At 47.8% G+C, this 18769-nt stretch overlaps 1 protein-coding gene across 1 annotated transcript in view; it reads left to right on the forward strand.

Moving 5' to 3' along the window:
• The window catches only part of PPP2R5D (protein phosphatase 2, regulatory subunit B', delta), a 24960-nt gene extending 8522 nt beyond the window's left edge, over positions 1–16438 (forward strand). Inside the window, exons 6-16 of the mRNA XM_010139968.1 lie at positions 1649–1741; positions 2156–2286; positions 2687–2746; positions 3415–3523; positions 4412–4465; positions 7280–7450; positions 9334–9461; positions 11526–11627; positions 15112–15184; positions 15611–15727; positions 16090–16438. Coding sequence (XP_010138270.1) covers positions 1649–1741; positions 2156–2286; positions 2687–2746; positions 3415–3523; positions 4412–4465; positions 7280–7450; positions 9334–9461; positions 11526–11627; positions 15112–15184; positions 15611–15727; positions 16090–16227 — 1176 coding nt within the window. The 3' untranslated portion in view covers positions 16228–16438. The remainder of the gene's footprint in view (positions 1–1648; positions 1742–2155; positions 2287–2686; positions 2747–3414; positions 3524–4411; positions 4466–7279; positions 7451–9333; positions 9462–11525; positions 11628–15111; positions 15185–15610; positions 15728–16089) is intronic.
• Positions 16439–18769: the final 2331 nt, after the last annotated feature.

The raw sequence follows: 18769 nt of genomic DNA on the forward strand, positions 1-18769 counted from the left end.
GTAAAGAGGCCTGGAGGTGCGGGGGCGTGGCGGCCCTGCCACTGGCTGCTCCCCCAGCCTGCAAGGACTGCTAATGTGGGGGCAGGGAGAGGCCAGGCCTGCAGAGGTGGCTTGTAGGCAATGCAGGCAGTAGGGGTGACCTGGAAACAGGCTGGGACTATGTGTAACACTGACCTGCAGATGAATGTACTTCTAGGTGGCCCTGAGGTAGGCTGTTTGTTGTGCGGTATTGCCTACGTAAGAAACAATTCCCAGCAGTGTTAATGCCCTCCCAAAGGCTCAAGAGTGCTCATCGTCTGGGCTTCAGCAGCGTTGGAGGCAGTACTCCTGTCTGCTTCACCGCTCTCCTTGCCCAGCTCCGTGGGAGACGCATGGAGCAAGAGGACTGCTTGCAAAGCCTGTGCTGGCATCTGCTGACTTGTCTCCTGTATGCTGGATATAATTCAGTTATCTTAACTGAGAGCAAACATTTGACCATAAAAAGGGAACTGGCGGGGAGGAAGAAGGGAAGGGAGCCAATGGTCTTTTCATTAGGCTGTGTGTCCTGGGAAATAGACTTTAAGACAAACTAGGTGAAGCGGTTTATGAAAGCAACAGCGACCATGGTTTAGCAGAGCTCAGCAGTGGAAGTCAGGCAGTAAGCTTATGGAGGTCTCCTTAGGTACTTGCACGGGGACATGTCAAGCAGGCAAAGGCAGAACAAGAGTCAGGCACTGCAAACTGAAGCAGCAAATACAGAGAGGAAATAAGGTTCAGTAGCGCAGCAGTGATTCATCACTTCTCACTGCTGCAGTTGACATAGGGATGTGAGCTTCAGTAGAAATGGCGTGTCCTCAGCACCAGAGTGCTGTGGATGCCAGGAAGTGTTTGTTTCTCAGAGGTAAGTCAGCAGCAGCCAGCACAGAATTGTAGCCGAGTTTTTTGGTCATCCCTGCAGGCTTTTTCTGTGCTGCTTTCCTTGGCAGCTGGGCCGTGCAGCTGGGTAGCCCCTTAGCTCCTTCAACTCAACAGTCAGGCCTTTGAGATGCAGCGTTCTTGTTGGGCCTAGTGGCCCCTCAGAAGTGCTCTGTAGGGTCAGCTCCGAAATGGACTAATCCCTTTAGGAGGACAGCAGTACCAGAAGTTTCTGTTTCAGCCCTGACAGCCTTCTGAAAGCAAGCTGCCCTTTGTTGTCCAAGTGGGACACAGCATGCAGCTCACACGGCGTAGCAGGGCCAAGCCAGTCTGGAGTCAGTCCCCAGGAGGCAGAGAACACAACGTGTTTTTCTGGGGTCTGTTTCATCTCTCTGCTTTACTGTTCTTCCTTGGTGTGTCTCAAGGGCTTCCGGTGAAGCCTGAGCCTTTCCTATCTCCTCTGAAGGTTTTGTTCTCTGTTGAGACATGTGGTGAAGGTGGGAGAAGAGTTTTCCAGGCCTAATATCTTAATCTGGCTGCTATCTTTGCTGGGACCTTAGGTGATAAGATCTTCTACAAACTTGGGCAGTTATGCGCCACCAGCTCCCTGCCTGTCAGAGCAGGAAGTTGATCTGACTGGGTGGGAAAACACAGATTTTCCTCAAATCCGTAAGGAAAATGTTTAAAATCTGAAGTAAACACTGGTGAGAGGATGGGGGGAGTTTCTAAGTGACCTCTACTTCTTCCCCTATAGTTGGTGTATGAGTTCTTCCTCCGGTTCCTGGAATCGCCTGACTTTCAACCAAATGTAGCCAAGAAATACATTGATCAGAAGTTTGTACTATCTGTAAGTAACTGACTGCAAACAGTCCAACTTTGTCATTAGGTGCTTGATGACGTGGGTTTTCTTCTTTCCTTTGTTCTTGAATGAGCAGCAAGAATTCTCTGTGCAGGGCAAGAGTGTGTGCAGGCCGTAGTCCCTGGAACTCATCACTCATTGTACAGGTGGAGAGGGGCACTGGGAGTGTTGCAGAGGAAACCTGGGGACGCAGCTTTGTAGAGTGTGCAGGTCATCACTGTGCTTCTAAAGATGAGAGAAGTGCTGATGGTTCCAGCTTGTGAGCAGAAGGCTCTGTGTTTCAGGGAAGTGACCACTGTGCTCACAATGCTCTTTTGCCAAGCAGGAGCAGTGCCCGGTGTTGCTCGTAGCTTTGTCCAGAAAGGCAGTTTGCAGACACTGACTGAATTTCTCTCCCCACAGCTGCTGGATCTCTTTGACAGTGAAGACCCCAGAGAACGAGACTTCCTAAAGACTATTCTACACAGGATCTACGGGAAGTTCCTCGGTCTGCGAGCGTATGTGAGGCGGCAGATCAATAATATATTTTACAGGTGAGATGTTTCTTAGTGCCACTGGCCTAGTGAGTGAGTGGGACAATCCAGTGAGAGAAATTTGGGCCACTAGGCTGTGATTCTCTCTGATCCAGACTGTGGTTTGCTAAGTGACTCAGTTATGTCACGCTTCTTTGGTAGGGATAGCGTTCGCCTGTGCTTAAGAGCAGTGAGGATGTGATAGTGCTGTCTTCAGTGCGCATTGCAAATGCTGGGACCTGTGAGCTTTAGGTGATCTTGGGGCCATTAATTTATTTGCTGCTATCTCTTACACCTTGCCCTGTTACCTTGGAGTTCTGTTGTCTAGGAATCTCTCCATCTCCAGTGTTTTTCCTTCCTTCTGCTTATCAAACTGTATCCAGTGTTTGGCAATGACCTCTCATTCTTCTCTTCTCTTTAGGTTCATCTATGAAACAGAGCACCACAATGGGATTGCGGAACTGCTAGAGATCCTGGGGAGGTAAGGGCACTTTTGGAAGGCCTAGAGGGCCCGTGGAGAGTGAGAGCTCCCGGGCCAGTGTGCTGTGTGAGCTGGCAGTGCCTTTCTTCAGCAGTTCTTGCAGGAGCCACCTCTTCCACAGGATTTCAGTCTGACAAAACACACAGTGAAAGTACTCTCCAGCCTGCTGATAAATGCAGTGGTAGCCTTCTTCTCCTGTTCTTTTGAGTCTGAGTCCACTCACACTTGTTGGCTTGCCTCAGCAGGCAGTTAAAGAGAAGCGTTCCTCACAGCCCTGAGAAGCCTTAGCAGTAGGTAGCCTTCTCTGGTTTCAGCTGCCCCTCTGTTTGCAGCCCTCTCTTATGCCACCATCCTCCTACTCTGAAGTATAATCTTTGAGAGCTGGGCTGCTTCTGTGCTGGCCTTCCCCAGAGGTTAAGTGTGTGTGGACTCAGCCTGGTATAGGACAGAGCAGGGCCCAAGCCCCATCAGAAGTGTTTCCCTGCTGTACCTGCTGAGGAAACACTCGCTGAGCATGGTAGGCAGGTTGGGCCCCAGCGACCACGCTTCTGGTGGTTGCTTTCTCAAGCGACTAACAAGAGCTAGGACAAGCCACTGATTCTTTTGAAGTGAGAGGTACTGTATTTCTGCTCGGTAAAGATGTTAATGAGAGTCTTGTTTCTTCTCAGCATAATCAATGGGTTTGCTCTGCCTCTGAAGGAAGAGCACAAGATGTTTCTCATCAGAGTCTTGTTACCACTGCACAAGGTGAAATCTCTCAGTGTCTACCACCCACAGGTGAGAAGTGCTTGAAGTTCCCAGGGCAGATTGTGATCCTTGCAAAAGTCTTTGTTCAGGCTTTCTTATAGCTATTCACTGGACTGCATTACTGTGTTGGACAAAGTTTTTTGTTGTGAGATGTTTTGGGCTCTGCACTAGTTCCTTACTGTCGTGGTTTGCCCCACGTTTGCAGTGCCTGGGCCTGTGTGCATATTTGTGTGCTTTTTGCCACTGGCTGATAGGAGGGTATCCTGCCGTTTCCTGATGGTTTAATGCTGTGGCCTGCTTTGCTTTTCTGTGCTGGAAGTTTGTGAAATATTAAGGCCCTGCTGAAAACAGAGAGGTAAAATTCCAAGCTGCGCTCATCAGCCTGTGTATGGAGTGTGTCAGCTCTTAGTCATCACTGAGATATGCAGAGAAATCAGTGTGCTGGGCTGCTAGACTGGTATAGAAATTAACTTATTGCAATTTAGAATACGTAATAGAAGATAGAGAAGATGAAGACTCAAGCTAGGAAGTGAAAAAGTATGGGTGCAGAGCAGTGATGTCTCTTCTCCTAGGCTTGTTTTTATGGGACAGGGCTTTGTGATAATCAGGTTTGTTCTTTCCCATATGTGCAGCTGTGCTTGCATTTGAATGTATTAGCTGTGGACTGCTGTAGGTGGGTCAAATTTTATCCTTAATGCTGCATGAATGTCCTGAGCTCAGGCCCTGCCTGCTTGGTCTTAGAACCTTCACTCCATGTCAGAAAAACTGGATTCATTTGGAGCTGCAACTTCTCTGCTCATCACACACACTGTGGAGGGAATACTGTGACTTCCAGCCTAGGGTGGTTGTGGTGGCACTTTATTCTCAGTTAAACTTGAGGAAGCGCTAATCTTGCCATGTTTTTTTTTTTCCCTATAGTTGGCGTACTGTGTTGTACAGTTCTTGGAGAAAGACAGCAGCTTGACAGAGCCAGTGAGTAATCTTGCTTAATCTGTGTGTGTCAGTCAAGTCCCAAAAAGCTTCACAGCATCCTTAGAGTACAGCAAGGGTGAAAAAAGAGACTGAGAGTCAACTGGATTGTTTACCTGGTACCTTGTGGGCAGAAGGGGGTATACTGCTCATGTGCAAGCCTTTAGCATTCTCTCCTGAAAGCTTCAGGAAGGCTTCCTTTGTGCTTCAGGGCTCTCCTGAAAGCTTCAGAAAGGAAGTCTTCCTTTGTGCTTCAGCTCTTGGTGTAGAAGGAACACTATACCAAGCTGTCCTTTCAGGGCAGAGCTTTCAACTAGTGACAGATGCTGCAAAACACATGGCCATCTGATGTCTGATGGAACCAGCACGAGCTTGTAGGGACCCTGAAATAGTAAGAGTTCGGTCCAGGCTGCTAGAGTTGGATGAAAAAGTGATGATGAGGTTAGGAACCTGAGACAGAGAGGTGTGCTTAGGTAAGCCACTGTTTCTTGATGAAAGTATTCTCCTTCCTGTTCTAGCATCTGTTTGCTGCCTCCATAGTGCTGTCACATTGTAGACGAATTTGTCTTCAAGATGTAGAGCTGGGAAACATCAGGTTCTAAAATGCGTGAACACTGTATTTGGGAACCTCACATATTCCAGTTACTGGCTGCACAGACCTGCAGTGTTAACCAGGCTATATGCTGGCTTGGCAGAGGGTGCAAGCAGGAGACAAGTGTTTCTCCACCCAGTGCAGGCCAGGAAGTGTCTTCTACAGAGCTGAGCTTCACAGCCTCGAAACAGCAGACGGCCAAAGAACGTGTGCTTCTTCTGTAGCAGGGAGCACCAGAAAGTGTGAGCATTTTAATGAGTAATGCTAGCTGAGGTCACTTTGTCCTCTGGCTGAAATGCGTGCATTCTCGGTGAGCCTAACTGTGCTTGGTAGAAGCTGGTCAGCTTCTGTTGGCTTTCTGGCTCCTCAGCTGTGACACAAGCAGTGCTGAAGGAGACCTCACAGCTTTCCCTTTAAATGTGGGTCCTCCATTTCCTGTGTTCCCAAAAGCCTGCTCTGAAACATACTCTCTAAAGTAGCTTTCTGATGATGCTGAGTACTTCCTGTGGCTGACATCCAGCCCAAGAGGCTCCTGCCAAAGCATTACTGTAGAGTGAGGGAGAAGAGAGAAATAGAAACCTGTCGGTATTCCAGGATTAATTTTGCAGCTTATTCAGATAGTAAAGCTCCATAGCGCATCAGTGCTTCCTGGGTAATGGGTTAGTGGCCCCTGGATTAGAGACACAGGTCTGGTTTGCTGCTTATGGAAAGCAGTGGGATGACCCAATTTCATTGCCTTCAGTGAGTGTTGCAGTGGGTCTCAGACAGACATACCAAGGCCGTATTGCCACAGGTTGTGTCCCGTTGAAGCATCCTGCTTGTGAAGGTTTTGAGTAGCCTCCCGAGATGACTGCATTATTGAAGTCTTGAAGAATTACAGAGCTTGTGCGCCAGCAAGACTGAATGCACTAGGAAATGTTGCCACCAGTGCTGGAAGGAGGCCAGATCACTCACCAGGTCCATGCTCACTTACAGCGGGCCTTCCAGAAGCTTGCTCAGCAAGGCTTGACACGGTAGCTCTTATAGCAGCAATCCGTATGACTGCCAGGTGAGCAAGGCCTCAGACGTGCTCAGTAATAGCAAAGACAGGCTTGACACACCTCGCGCTGCCTTGGCTGTAGGAGAAATTACACCTGAGTCACTGAAGCTGACTGTAGCCAGAATGGGCAGACCTGAGTAATGACAAACACTGAGGATACCAAACTGTAGGCTTCTGAAGCCTTGCGTTGGTGGCAACATCATGCTCAGATGTTTCTAATTGTGCTGTGATGTTGTCTGCTACTGTTCCTCCACTGCTGTGAGCTTCCTCTTGAGTGCTAGCTTCAGGACCAGGTTGCTGAAGTAGAGTTTGGAAGAGCAACTCCTACTGCCAGTTCTGTGTGAACCTAGTGTCCACAGATCTAGCACTTGTGTGAATGCTGTACTTACGGCTCCAACAGAATGAAGGTCTGCAGGATCTTGCATCCTGCCTTTGACTGTGTCTGGAAGCAGATGGGTAGGGAAGGAAAAAATGCTAAAAATAAATAAATACAATCAAGTGGGATATAGTCGTTCCCCTAATATATTCTTCCAGTGTCTTGTAAGCAATTGTTTACTCAGACAGAAGTTCTATCTTCATCGTCATATTCAATTATCACCATTAGGTGTAACTTCCATAAACTTGTCTGCTCCCTTCTGGAGTCTGTATGGACTTTGAGTCTCTCCACGAAATCTTGTAAGAATGAACTCCATAATCCAATTACTTTAGTGTTAAATGATGCTTTCTTTGCCTTGTCCCAAACCCATACATTGCATTATTTATTGGGTGCTCCTCAGTGTTCGAGCTCTGCAGTGTATTGAGTAATGATTCCTCAGTGACCTTCTCCGTAGCATTTCCAATTTTACTGGTTGATCTTCCATGGTTGATCTGCACCATCTGTCAGTTCTGCCCACTCTAGTTTGAGCCTTCTGTGTTCATATGTGTTTGGGGGAAAAAAGTGGTTCTAAGCTTTGTGCTTGTAGTAGAGAATTGTAGCAGCCTGGGAAATGCTGCTCTCTTGCATGTAACTTTGTAGAGTTTAGGCTTTTCTCTTCTTCCTTCCTTGGTAACCCACCCTGACTTTCTGATTAAGGCTCTTCTGTTAATTCCTCCCCTCTGCTGTTGTGACCAGACCCTTAAAAGTTTATTTCACAGCTGGTGTTAATTTTCCACCTCTAACACTGAGTGGTGTACCCTCTCCACTCAGGTGATTGTGGGCTTGCTCAAGTTCTGGCCGAAAACTCACAGTCCCAAGGAGGTGATGTTTTTAAATGAGCTGGAGGAGATCCTGGATGTGATTGAGCCATCTGAGTTTGTGAAAGTTATGGAGCCCTTGTTCAGGCAGTTGGCCAAGTGTGTCTCCAGCCCACACTTCCAGGTGAGTTGCAGCTCAGGGACGGGATAGAGTACTGATTTGTAACCCACTTGGCATGTGAAGGTGTCACCACAGCTTTTGGGCTTGTCTTTGTGGATCAGTGGCATGTGGAGATGTGACCAGGGTAAGTATTGGGGTGACATGGTGGGAGACAGTAAGAATCCTCACCACAACCACAGAGCAAGCTCATCCAGAGAGAAAACTAAGTGGAGTGTTGGAGCCTCTCCTGCTGCACTATGCTATTGATCACCATGCAGACTGGAGCTAGAGCAGATGTGCTCTGCCACCTCCTGTTTTGGCTAGCAAACATAGACAAGATCCATCCAGTGTCACCCTGTTACAGCAAAACCAGGCTGGCTGCAGTACTGGAGGGAGGCCATCCAAAGAGACAGGTACTTTGTATTATTCTGGTGTAGGTGGTAAAGAGTGAGGTATACTGGAAAAGTGCTAGAGTCTGCTTTTTCCCTGTTCCCACTGGGAGGGAAGCTGGCTGTAGTACTAGGCTAAAAGAATCTCTGTGGTTGGTAGTCCTAGTGTTTAAAATGTCCAGGGTGGTGGGATCTGCTAGTAGCTTCTCGCAGGTGTTCTTAGCGCACTGGTTTAGATTGCCATGAAGAGTGTCCAGAAGAAGATGACTTGCTGGTAAAACATGTGGCTGACCCATGTATGGATGGGGTGTTAAATAGTGACGTAGCCCTCCCCTAAACTGAGTGTGAATGCACAGCGAGACTGACTGGCTGAACCTTTGGACATGGAAGGAGCTACCGTAGGGAACTAAGGAGCTTTAATAAAGTAGTGTAAAGACTGGAGGGTATCCATCCTGTACTTGACAGCAGCCCTCATCTGCTGCCAACTCTTTGAAAAACAAGACTAAAAAAGAAGGTGCAGACATTTCACAGCCTAAGAAAATTAACCCCAAAGGTGTCCTATACAATCAGGCTGAACTGTGTCTGCAGCTTGTCTGAGAGCAAAAATAGGAATTGACTTCTTGGTAAGCCTGAACACCTTGGCATGGGAGAGTTTTGTCTGTGTGGATTGTTTGTTAATCTAGCAGACAAAGGCTTAACAAGATCCAATAACTGGAAACTGAAGTAGGTAAGTGAACACAAATTGAGTTTCACTTTGATTATTCATATGGAACAATACATTAGGGGGATATAGTAAGTTTTCCATCCTCTCAAATACAAAACTGAGACTGCATGCCTCTCTGTTTAGGTTTTTAAATGATTCTTAAGCTAGCACTAAATGCAGAAATCAGGCTGGTGATCTGCATTGCACAGATTTGTGGTTACATAGGAAGAATTGCGGTTGAATCTGTCACTATGTGGAAACTTGTTAGACTTGTTTGTCGTGGTAGACTACGATGGCAGCCCCAAGATTTTTCCATATTTTCATACTTACTAAATCAGGGAGGTGAATTGTGGGCCTGGTGCCTAAAACATTCTCCAAAGCACAGAGAGACTCTAGTGGGCAAGGCCAGGAAGTAATGGGAGGCATGGAGTTTTACAGAGAGCAGTCTGAGGAAAAGAAGGAGGCTTGGCACTATTCTGAGCTGAGACTTGAAGTGGATGACATTACTGTCCTCAAGTGTTGCGTAAAGGGGTTGGAGTCATCAGAATATCAACGGTCAGCTTGCCTGTTCAAGAATTTGAGGTTTTCCCTGGGAAAGTGTCTGGCAGAAGCTAAGGGAAAGAAGGCTGGGCAGCAGGGATGAATGGCCTTATAGAAGTTGGCAAAAGTCAGCCCTGCTGCCCACGCTGTGGGGAAGCATTTAGTCCTTGGCTGGGTGGTGGCAAGCTCTGGTCTTAGCACTGCCCAGTTTCCCTGTGCACCACAGGTGTTACTGGAAGGAGCCTCTCCAAGGATGGCTTTCTCTCCCACTGCAGGTGGCAGAGCGAGCGCTGTACTATTGGAACAACGAATATATCATGAGCCTGATCAGCGATAACGCAGCCAAAATTCTCCCGATCATGTTTCCAGCGCTCTACAAGAACTCCAAGAGTCACTGGAACAAGTAGGTCTTTCCACATGCCCTGGCACTTGCTGTGCGTGCAGGATTGCTTGACCTACTAGCGATCTTGGGGCATGCTGCTGCAGTGCAATGATGCATGGTGCTCAGTGACACCAAGTGCTGAGCCAGAGAGGTTGTTAGTGGTATCGGAATGGAAACGTGCCACAGCAGACCACCGTGGCCTGCTTCTGCAAGGACGCAAGTGCCTGCAGTGACCCACCTTGGGACAATTGAGTCTACCCAGAGTTTGGTACTTGCACATCACTAATGCTGCTGGTCTCTTGGAGGTGTGTAGTATGTTTGCCAGTGCGCCTCTGGCTGCTTGTTAACTAATGATCACTCACATGCTGTCCTTGACCAGAGACCGTGGCTTGACTCCTTGAGTGCAGAATGGAGAAAGCCAAACTAAACAGATAGATGTTCCATGTCAAATTATTGCCCTCTGTTGTCTGATTCCTTAATACTAGTGTATTTTATGATGCTCCCATCAACCTCCTTTCTTCTGACTTCTTCAGCTTATTCCTTACCTGGTTAATATAAGTTGTAAAACTCACTTAATTTTAATGAATTAGCTAAAAAAAAAACCTCAGTCCACAGCTGATATCCTAAAATCTTCCAGAAAAAACCAAAAGATGAAAAAAAAAAAAGTAGCCTTCTCCTATTCTAGAGGGTGGGAAAAAGGAAAAGAATTTAATTCTAGGGAGGCTGAGCAAGTCCAGGCCTTAGGAATATGCTGTGATATACCTGTGGACAGGTTTGTGAGGTGGAACTTGTTTGCCGAGAGCTTCCCATTGGTTTGCTGTTTGACTGCTTCCTTCTCTTCATTGCATCAGGAAGCATGAACTTGAGTCCAAGGGTGCTCTAAAGACTGGGTTAGACAGACACACAGACATGAACACACGTGAACACCCAGATAGGCATTTGTGCATCAACAGGCATATATGTGCGTGCAGACGCGTGGAATGGGTGTGCGCAAATGCACGTGTGTGTGCAGACAGATACATGCAGACACACTCTCAGTGTTACTGCCTGTCCTGATCAGAGTTAGAGAGTTCAGAGTTACATTCTTGTCTGAAACCCTTTAACAGTTCTGATCCCCTCTTGCATCAGTCAAAATTCATGATTCTGCTGCTTCTGTCTTTTCTTCTTGTCTCCTTCCCAGTGGTACAGCAGAAGTCCTGAAGGTGTTTTCCTCTTACTTATCCTTGTCTTTGTTTTAGTATTAGCCACATCCTCTCGGGGCAAATTGAGTACCTCAGATTCTCCTCTTCTTTCCCAGAGCTTGTCTATTCCAGCACTTTGTCAGACGCCCTGCGTAAGTCCAGTAGGACACCTCGTTCTTCCATCTGTAGAGCTGGTGAGGCACAAAGCTCAAGTCTGCTGATTCTCATCTTTTGCCTCTGGGTTGAGTATTTCAGAGATAGCTTTGATGCTTGTTTTTGTTCCCTGGGAGAGTCCTTGTCCCAGAGAGAGTTCCCATACTGTAAAACCTATCCATAAATTTCTGACACAAAATCGGCTTCTCTTCCGTGGTATTCTTTTTGCTGGTTCCCATCTCTACAGGGTTGCTGAATGTCTGTGTTTTGGGCAGCTTAGTGACAATACTCATGACCGAACACTGGGCAGCCCAAAAATGTCATTGTGAAGTGAATTGTGGAAGTGAAACATTGGGAAGTGAATTGTGGGGGGCACTAAAGCTCGATTAGGTAAAGCCCCCTCAAACAGCCCTGAGCAGGTCCCTAGCATACATCCTTTTCAGTTTCTAACTGCAAGAAATAAGTGCACGGATGCATATTTTTGCACTCATTAGACTGATTGCAATAGAGCAGGCCTGTCCCAGTGGTCACCTCTTCTCCATCTCTTTCTCCTTGTGCGATAGTCTCTTGAGTTTTTGGAGGGGGTTTTCCCATGCTGAGAGCTGGGACTGTGTGAAAATCTTCTGTCACATTACTGTAGTATATGACTTGCTGCTGCTGTAAGCTTTTGTCAGTGCTGCTGGTGCTACCTCAGGGCTGGGATCCTGGGGAATTCCACCATGACTTTGTTCCTTTCCTCATTTCTTTGCAGGACAATCCATGGTCTGATCTACAATGCACTGAAGCTGTTCATGGAGATGAACCAAAAGCTTTTTGATGACTGCACACAGCAATACAAGGCAGAGAAGCAGAAGTGAGTAAGAGGTTCTTGCCAAGTAACTTGAGCTCTTCCTGGAATCTCCTTGGGGTACAGTGACAGATTTTAGGTGCCAGGAGGCAGAGGGGATTTGGAGAGGTGGTGCAAATAGTTTTGTCAAAAATTAGGATTCCTCGACAGTAACTATATATAGTGATGAGAAGGGGTAAGGTGTTTGCCTTAATAAAAATCTTCTAAAGTTCTGCCAAAGCAGGTAGTTTGGAAAAGAGTGACAGAGTGTGCTGAATCGTGAGAAAGTAAATTGCAGTGTAGACAATATTCAGCTTTGCAAATGGTTATGCTCTACCTAAAAAATATTTACCGCTTCATATATGTCATGGTGATGCCAGTGGAATCCTGCTGCTTTAGAAAGACTTTTCTGAAGAGCATTGCTGCAGTGGGCATAATGGATCTTTCATGCCACAGGATGCTCTCAATTTTCCAGTAATAAAGATGAAATAATACCTGGAATTTGAAGGAGCAACGAGTAGGGGTAACATATGAGCTCAGCAAGGTCCTGTGCCATGATCCATTTTACATGATCCTGTAAAAAACTCCACTTTCTCTGCTTCCCTGTGCTGGTTTTCGTGCTTATATGACTTGCCTTGGTGAGCTGAGTTAGTTCAGTAAGTTAGAAAGAAACTTTTTTTTTTTCCCTGGGTCTATTCTCTGCCGATTTAATGACATAAAATAATGTTTCCCATTCCTGGATGAGCCAGGGCTGGCACAAGGGTGATGGTGGGGGGAGCAGGGCTAACCTTTGCTGTCAGTGGGGAGCTTTGGCGTACATTGAGTTGTTTTGTGAAACAGTAATAAATAAAGAAGTTGAGATACGAATCAGCTAATGCTGATATGAATGCCGGTGTTGAGATATGAATCAGCGTATGCAGGGCAACCTGCATATGGAGAAGTTAAGGTTTTCTTAACATCCAAATTGGGAGCAAGCGAGATTGTTTTTTTTCCTATTCTGGGGCATTTGTGAAGCCCACGAATGTCTGCGCATGTATTTGAAGTCACAGCGACAGCACATGTACTATCAGATCTTCTTGGTGTTTCCATCAGGAGCTTTTTCTACCTGTTTAATTAACTTCTACCCGTGCTGACCTGTTCTTACCGTTGGTGTGTGGTTGATGGAGGTCTGTTCTGGAAGAGGTCAACAGCTGAGAGCTGTCCAAGAGCTGGATGGGTAGAGCTGCACTGTTTTCTACTCATGTTGAGAAGATTTGTTTTCTGTAGTGCCTCTCTAGCTAACTGTGCTTTAGAAAACCTTGTGTTGGGTCTTTACCAAAGATACACCTTTTGCTCTCCTAGATAACCAGATTTGGTAAAATGTCAATTGAAAGCTTGGTGGGTGGTGTGTAAAATGTCTTTTAGCCGATTAATCTGGGATGCATTTATCTACGGTCAGCACAATACAGTTCCTCAGCTAAGTGGGATTTCCCTGCCACAGGGACCTGGCTAAGGACGCCTTTCTGGGCAAAAAGAAGGCGGCTCAATTCTGCTGTTGCTGGCACTGCTTCTGGCTTGAGAAGCGTGAAAAGTTCCCCCTCTGAAGGGATGCTAAAGCTGGGAGAGAACGTTGTGAAAGGTCTGTTGGTACAGGATGAGAAACAGCTAGAAAAGGAAATCGGTGGCAGAAGGGAATGGGGAGTTAAACTGAGTAGAAGTAGTAATTTTTTATTTCTGATAAAAACCTGTGAGACACTGATACGAAGTGTCTCCAGAGTAAAGTAGCGCGCTAAACGCTGTTTGTGGGAATGCTGTCTGAATCACTGTAATGCAGGACTGACCTGCAGGACCTTGGTTTTATTCAGTGAGACTAACAAGTTTGAAATGCTGCGGCTTCTTTAGCGTAGGTAGCAAAAGGAAAAGAGACTATGAACTGTTAACTAAATGTCTTAGTGTAGGAGGTAAAGCCAGGTTGATTGATGAGGTTGGGAGGAAGCTTCCGGTATAGAGGAATCTGGACAGCTGTAATACTACAGTTAAATCAGTGTGGCATCAAAATAAAGAAGCAGCTTTGTTTCATTCTTTGGAAATACTCGTTTGGCTGAAAAGAGTGATCGCAGGTGTAAAGCTTTCAGAGTTTTGAGGCACTGCTTTTAGGATATTCTCTTCGTGGGCTGGTCTTCCGCAGCTGTGCACGTCATAGGTAAACTGGTGGATTGCAAAGTGCGATGAGGGGCGGAGGGCTTCGCTGATGCTATTCAGACTACTTTGGTGATCTGAAAGGAAAGAACTGGGCTGGAGATGCGTGGAGCTGAATGACTGGATGAGCGCCCTTGGTTCACTGTGTACCAGACCACTAACGTGATGTAGTCCAGCCAGACGAAATGAGCCTTGTTACACCCTACATAGCATGGTGATAGACACGATACCAGCAACGTAGACATTGCTTCGGAGGGGCAGTGGCCTTCATGATGTGAGGGCCTTTGTGAGCAGGCGTTGGTCTACATTCTCAGTGGCAAGATCGGAGTAATACATATGTTTCTGTTTACCAGAACGAGAAGAAATGTGGCAGAAACCAGGATTCTGGAGAGATTGGGGATGAGGCAGGGAAGAGCTAGGGAAGATCAGTGCTAACTCACGGTCACAGTACCCTGCAGAGATCTCCAGAGCTCTGTCAGAAAATGAGGTGTGGGTTATTAATTTGGGGTTTATTTGTTGGGGTGTTTTGGGGGGTTTTTTTTGACCCTACGTTCTCTGAAGTAGTCTGTTGCTTGAATGCTTGGCACTTTAATTTTCATTTTCAGCTTCCTTTCTTACATGTATTTCAAGAGTGTGAGGTGATGGCAGAGGATAAGAGCTTGCTTAGCCTGGATAGATAGGAACTAGAAAGACCAGTAGCTGGGATGAAAGCCAGATAGTTAAAATCAGAAATAAAGCAGAGATTTTAGTGCAGATGTTTAAAATGTAGAAGAGAATAACAAGGAGTCGTGGATGTTCACCTCTGTTTGCAGGGAACATTCACTGCCTTGGGATTTACAGGTGGTCCAGTTGAACGGTTACTTAAGGTCTGTGCCACAAACTGCACCCAAGTTCAAGTGCCTGGGGGTTTGGACGTCTGTGGTGTGTTGTGGGCAGCTGAGCCTCAGCTCTGTTCGAAATGGCAGTTTGTCCCTCTGTATCCTATGGGGCATGTGGAGAATGTGTGTTTGACATCCAAACTAGTGTCATTGCTTTACTCCAGAAACCAGTCGCTCTGGTCAACTCCTGCATCACAAAGACAGGGAAAAAGTACCTGTGCAGCCCACTGCTGCCACCCTGTGCTCTGAGGTGAGTGAGGAGTGTGCCTGCCTACCCCTGCTAACTGCAGTGTGTCCCCTTCTCTTGCCACATCTCACCTGTAGATAGAATTAGGGGTCTCTGAAGAGCAGCTCTCCCCCTTACCTGCACTATTCTGCTGTCTCTTGCGTTTGTCTTCCCGTGAGCAAAAGCTGCCCTTTCCCTGGGAGTTCACACTGGCACTCTCTTTCTGCAGGGGAAGGTTCCGGATGAAGGAACGAGAAGAAATGTGGCAGAAAATAGAGGAGCTGGCCCGGCTGAACCCCCAGGTGGGTAACAACAAGACCTAGGATGAACGAGACAAGAATGTGCTAGGTGGCTTGACCTGCTTCCTTAGCTCATGAGAGCAGACTCCAGTATCTGATCTCAGTCCTGAGCCCACAGCTGCAGTGGTGGTCTGTCCTTCACAAAACCCACTGTCTTGGGGGTGCTGGCCCTCTGTAGCACTGACCTGTAAATAATGTGTTATAGGGAGCGTGTATGTGTTTATGGACTCCTTTCTCAGCTGTGGCTGCATGTGCAGTGTGCTGTGACTCAGAGAGCACAGGTAGGAATGAGCCTGTCTGTGTACCTACTGCTGCTTTTGCTGGAGAGGGTGGCTGGAAGAAATGTGCTATGCTGCGTTAGGATGCTGGAGGTAGAAGGTTTGGTGTGGGATGGCATGCTGACTCTCCAGCTGTCTCTGTTCTCTGCAGTACCCCATGTATTACGCACCTCCACCATTGCCTCCTGTCTGCTGTATGGAAACAGAGACACCAACAGCGGAAGATATACAGCTGCTGAAGAAAACGGTGGAGACAGAGACTATGCAGGTGCGTAGGTGGTTAGGATCCTTGTACAATTACTCTCAGACTAGCCAGGACATCAGCATAGTCAGTCCAGGGTCCAGAAGCCAGAACTGGCTCTTTCCAAATGTTCTGAGAATAAATGCCCCTACTCTCATCCCTGATCACTGAGATCAATCTATAGTCTGAAGAGTGGAGTTTATCTAACCTTCCTACTCTGGAAAAAGTGTAAGTGGGACTTTCCTTTGTCCTTTTGGCTCTCAGCCCGTTCTGCAGCATCCTGCGATATCACCCAGCATATCCTTAAAGCGACTGGAGTCAGAGCTTGGGGAGATTGGAGGGGTGAAGGGGGTTGCTCCTGATCCCTGCCTCCTTTGTTTTGTCTGTAGATGCTGAAAGACATTAAGAAGGAGAAAGTTTTGCTGCGCCGGAAATCTGAGCTTCCTCAGGACGTCTACACTATAAAAGCCTTGGAGGCCCACAAGAGAGCAGAAGAGTTCCTCACCTCAAGCCAGGAGGCTCTCTGACGGGCTCAGGAGCTGGCCCAGGAAGTTCTGCCCCATCCCTTTACCCCGGGGGTCATGGAAATGCACTTGGTTCTCATGTATAAGTAAGGAATGAACATGCTGAGCTGTGCCTGTCCTCCACTCCATCCGCATCCCTCCAGGTTTACATTATAACTTGTATCTCACCACTGTCATGTCCTCCTGCTTTTCCTTCTTCCTCCTCCTTTTCCACTTCGGGTTTGCGTGCGTGAAGGGAGCCTGCCTGACCTGTGATCGTATCAGCTCAGGCGGGAGTTACTTCGTTACCAGCTGCCTCCTGGTCTTACTCTGCTAGGGAGCCAGAGCCTTGCTGCCCTGCAGTGCAGGCTCTGTGATGACCAGAGATTACCGTGCATGGCCCAGCATGCTGCTACAAGCCCCAAGTGCCCACCTCTGCCATGTGTGCCCCCAGGTTACCCGTGCAGCTAAGCCCTTCAGTGGTCAGAGCAGGGGCAGAGCGTGTGTCAGAATTTGTGGGGGCTCTGCTGCCTCTCTGCGCTCTCTTGGGTTACAGCTCCACAGCTGGGGGGGTCTCACATACAGCAGAGGAGATGTTTGCTTCCACCTTTCTTTTGCTTCAAGCCCCTTATTCTGTTCCCTTGTCAATGGAGTGGGGGTTCAGTGCTTCACCACCCCAGTAAAGCTGGATGCAAGCACTACATACTACTGCAGCCCTCCCTCTAGAGCATCCTTAGAAGCTCGCTTGTGGGAAAGTGAATTCCTTCAGCTGTTTGTGTTGGTCCGTGCTGACTCATGTCCATCCTGGTCTCTCGGGTTAACTGTGGGCCCAGAATTAACTTTCCGCTTTGTAGCAGATGTCAGCCACTGACTTACGCTTTCTTCCTCTACCTGCTCAATTAAAATACTCCTGCAGCTCTCCCTTTATTGCTGTATCCCATCCTTAGCTCTGCGGTGGCCAGGGTTTCTGGGCAGCTTGTGCTGCTGACGTCATTTCTGCAAACTAGCGAAAGCAGTGGATACAGGTTAGAGGGCCAGGCTCGGTGTCAGAATGTTCAGTTGTCTCCGTGATCAGTGGCTAGGTACTACTGCTGAAATGCTGCTGTGGGTGCTCTGAGCAAAGTTCACCCTGCCCTGTTACTTTGGCACCTGCTGTGGCCCAAGGCCCTTGTTAGTTATCGTGCGGTGCATCAGGGACTTCTGCTGATTTAGCATTTAGAGTGAAGGGGTTGGGCGGCACCTAGGTGCCACTGTGATACAGCTTTCTGCCCTACCTTTGGTGATGCAGGTTCAGGGCCAGGCCAAAGTGCCATCTCAGAGAGGCTGGCTTGTGATGGAAAAGGGAGTCCTCCCTGCTTCTTACCTGCTGCGCTTGCTTTCTGGACACATAAGCTTAAGTGGGTTTGCAATAGTGCAGGGAGCTTATGGGGTTGGTGCTAGTCTGACGCTGCTTTGCAGCATCGTGGGATGTTGCAGAAGGTCTTGGTGTATCTGCTTGTTCTCACCAGTGAACCATTCCTCGGTCAGAGGTTCACTCCCTCTAATCTTACCACTGATGTGAAGCACACCGTTTCTCCCAAATTTAGCTGTTTTTTCCCTGTGTATCCTGTATTCCCTGCCCTATTGAGCTCACTTCAGTTTGGCCCTCGTCAGGCATGCCACCACCTTTTAGGAGCAGCTGGTAAGCGTAAGTAGTGCGAGATCACCCACAGGCATGCAGGATCCCACCTCCCCTCAGCTTCATGCAATGGACCAGTTCATCAGGTGACTTCTGAAACACCTCAGGGAGGTTATTGCTTATTTTGCAAATTCGTTCAAGCTCATGGTCAGCTGCCAATCAATTACCTCACACCTGGCACAGCACATAGGCCATGCAGTGGATGATGCTGGATGGCGCACAGAAGCAGCAGGCGTCTCATGGCACAGTGGAGTCAAGGACTGCTGAGCACCACCCACAGCAGGGCTCAGGCTGTGGCTGGTGTTTCTTCCCTTTGCAGTACAGGCTTTCTAACTCATCTGTTCAGTGTGGCGTTATAAGCCGCCACCTCAATTTTAGAGTGCTCCAGTGTGTGTGTGCCCTCGCTTGAGCCAGCTTGCTGCTAGGCTGTGGCTGCCTTTCCCTGCTGCAGGCTGCCTCACCTGCGGAAGGAACAGGCTTCTGGTGCACAGACGCTGTTGTTGTTCTGTAGATGGTCTGTCTCTGCCGGCAGTCCCTGAGGATGGCCAGAGGAGAGCTGCTAGGGGCCGTGTACCGGGGCAGGACTGTAATGCATCACGACCACATGCTTTATGGCTTCGATGTACTCATAGCTTTGTGTGTCTTGTTCTGGGTCAGGGAATTTATGCTTAGGACCTTAACAATACCATTAGTTTACTGCCTATCCGTTCCAGTATCTTGGACATCTAAGGGGACCATGTGAGAAAGGGGGGGAGTAGTGTTCATGCTCTCCACCACATGTACTGCTCTTACACAGACCTGCATCTGCCAACCTACAGCTGCCCCTTGCTCAACACTTGGTTTCCAGCACTAGTGCTTCTCATTTCTGCCTATGCCTTTCCCCACATC

Source organism: Buceros rhinoceros, unplaced genomic scaffold (genome assembly GCF_000710305.1).
Source record: "Buceros rhinoceros silvestris isolate BGI_N320 unplaced genomic scaffold, ASM71030v1 scaffold37827, whole genome shotgun sequence".
NCBI lineage: Eukaryota > Metazoa > Chordata > Aves > Bucerotiformes > Bucerotidae > Buceros > Buceros rhinoceros.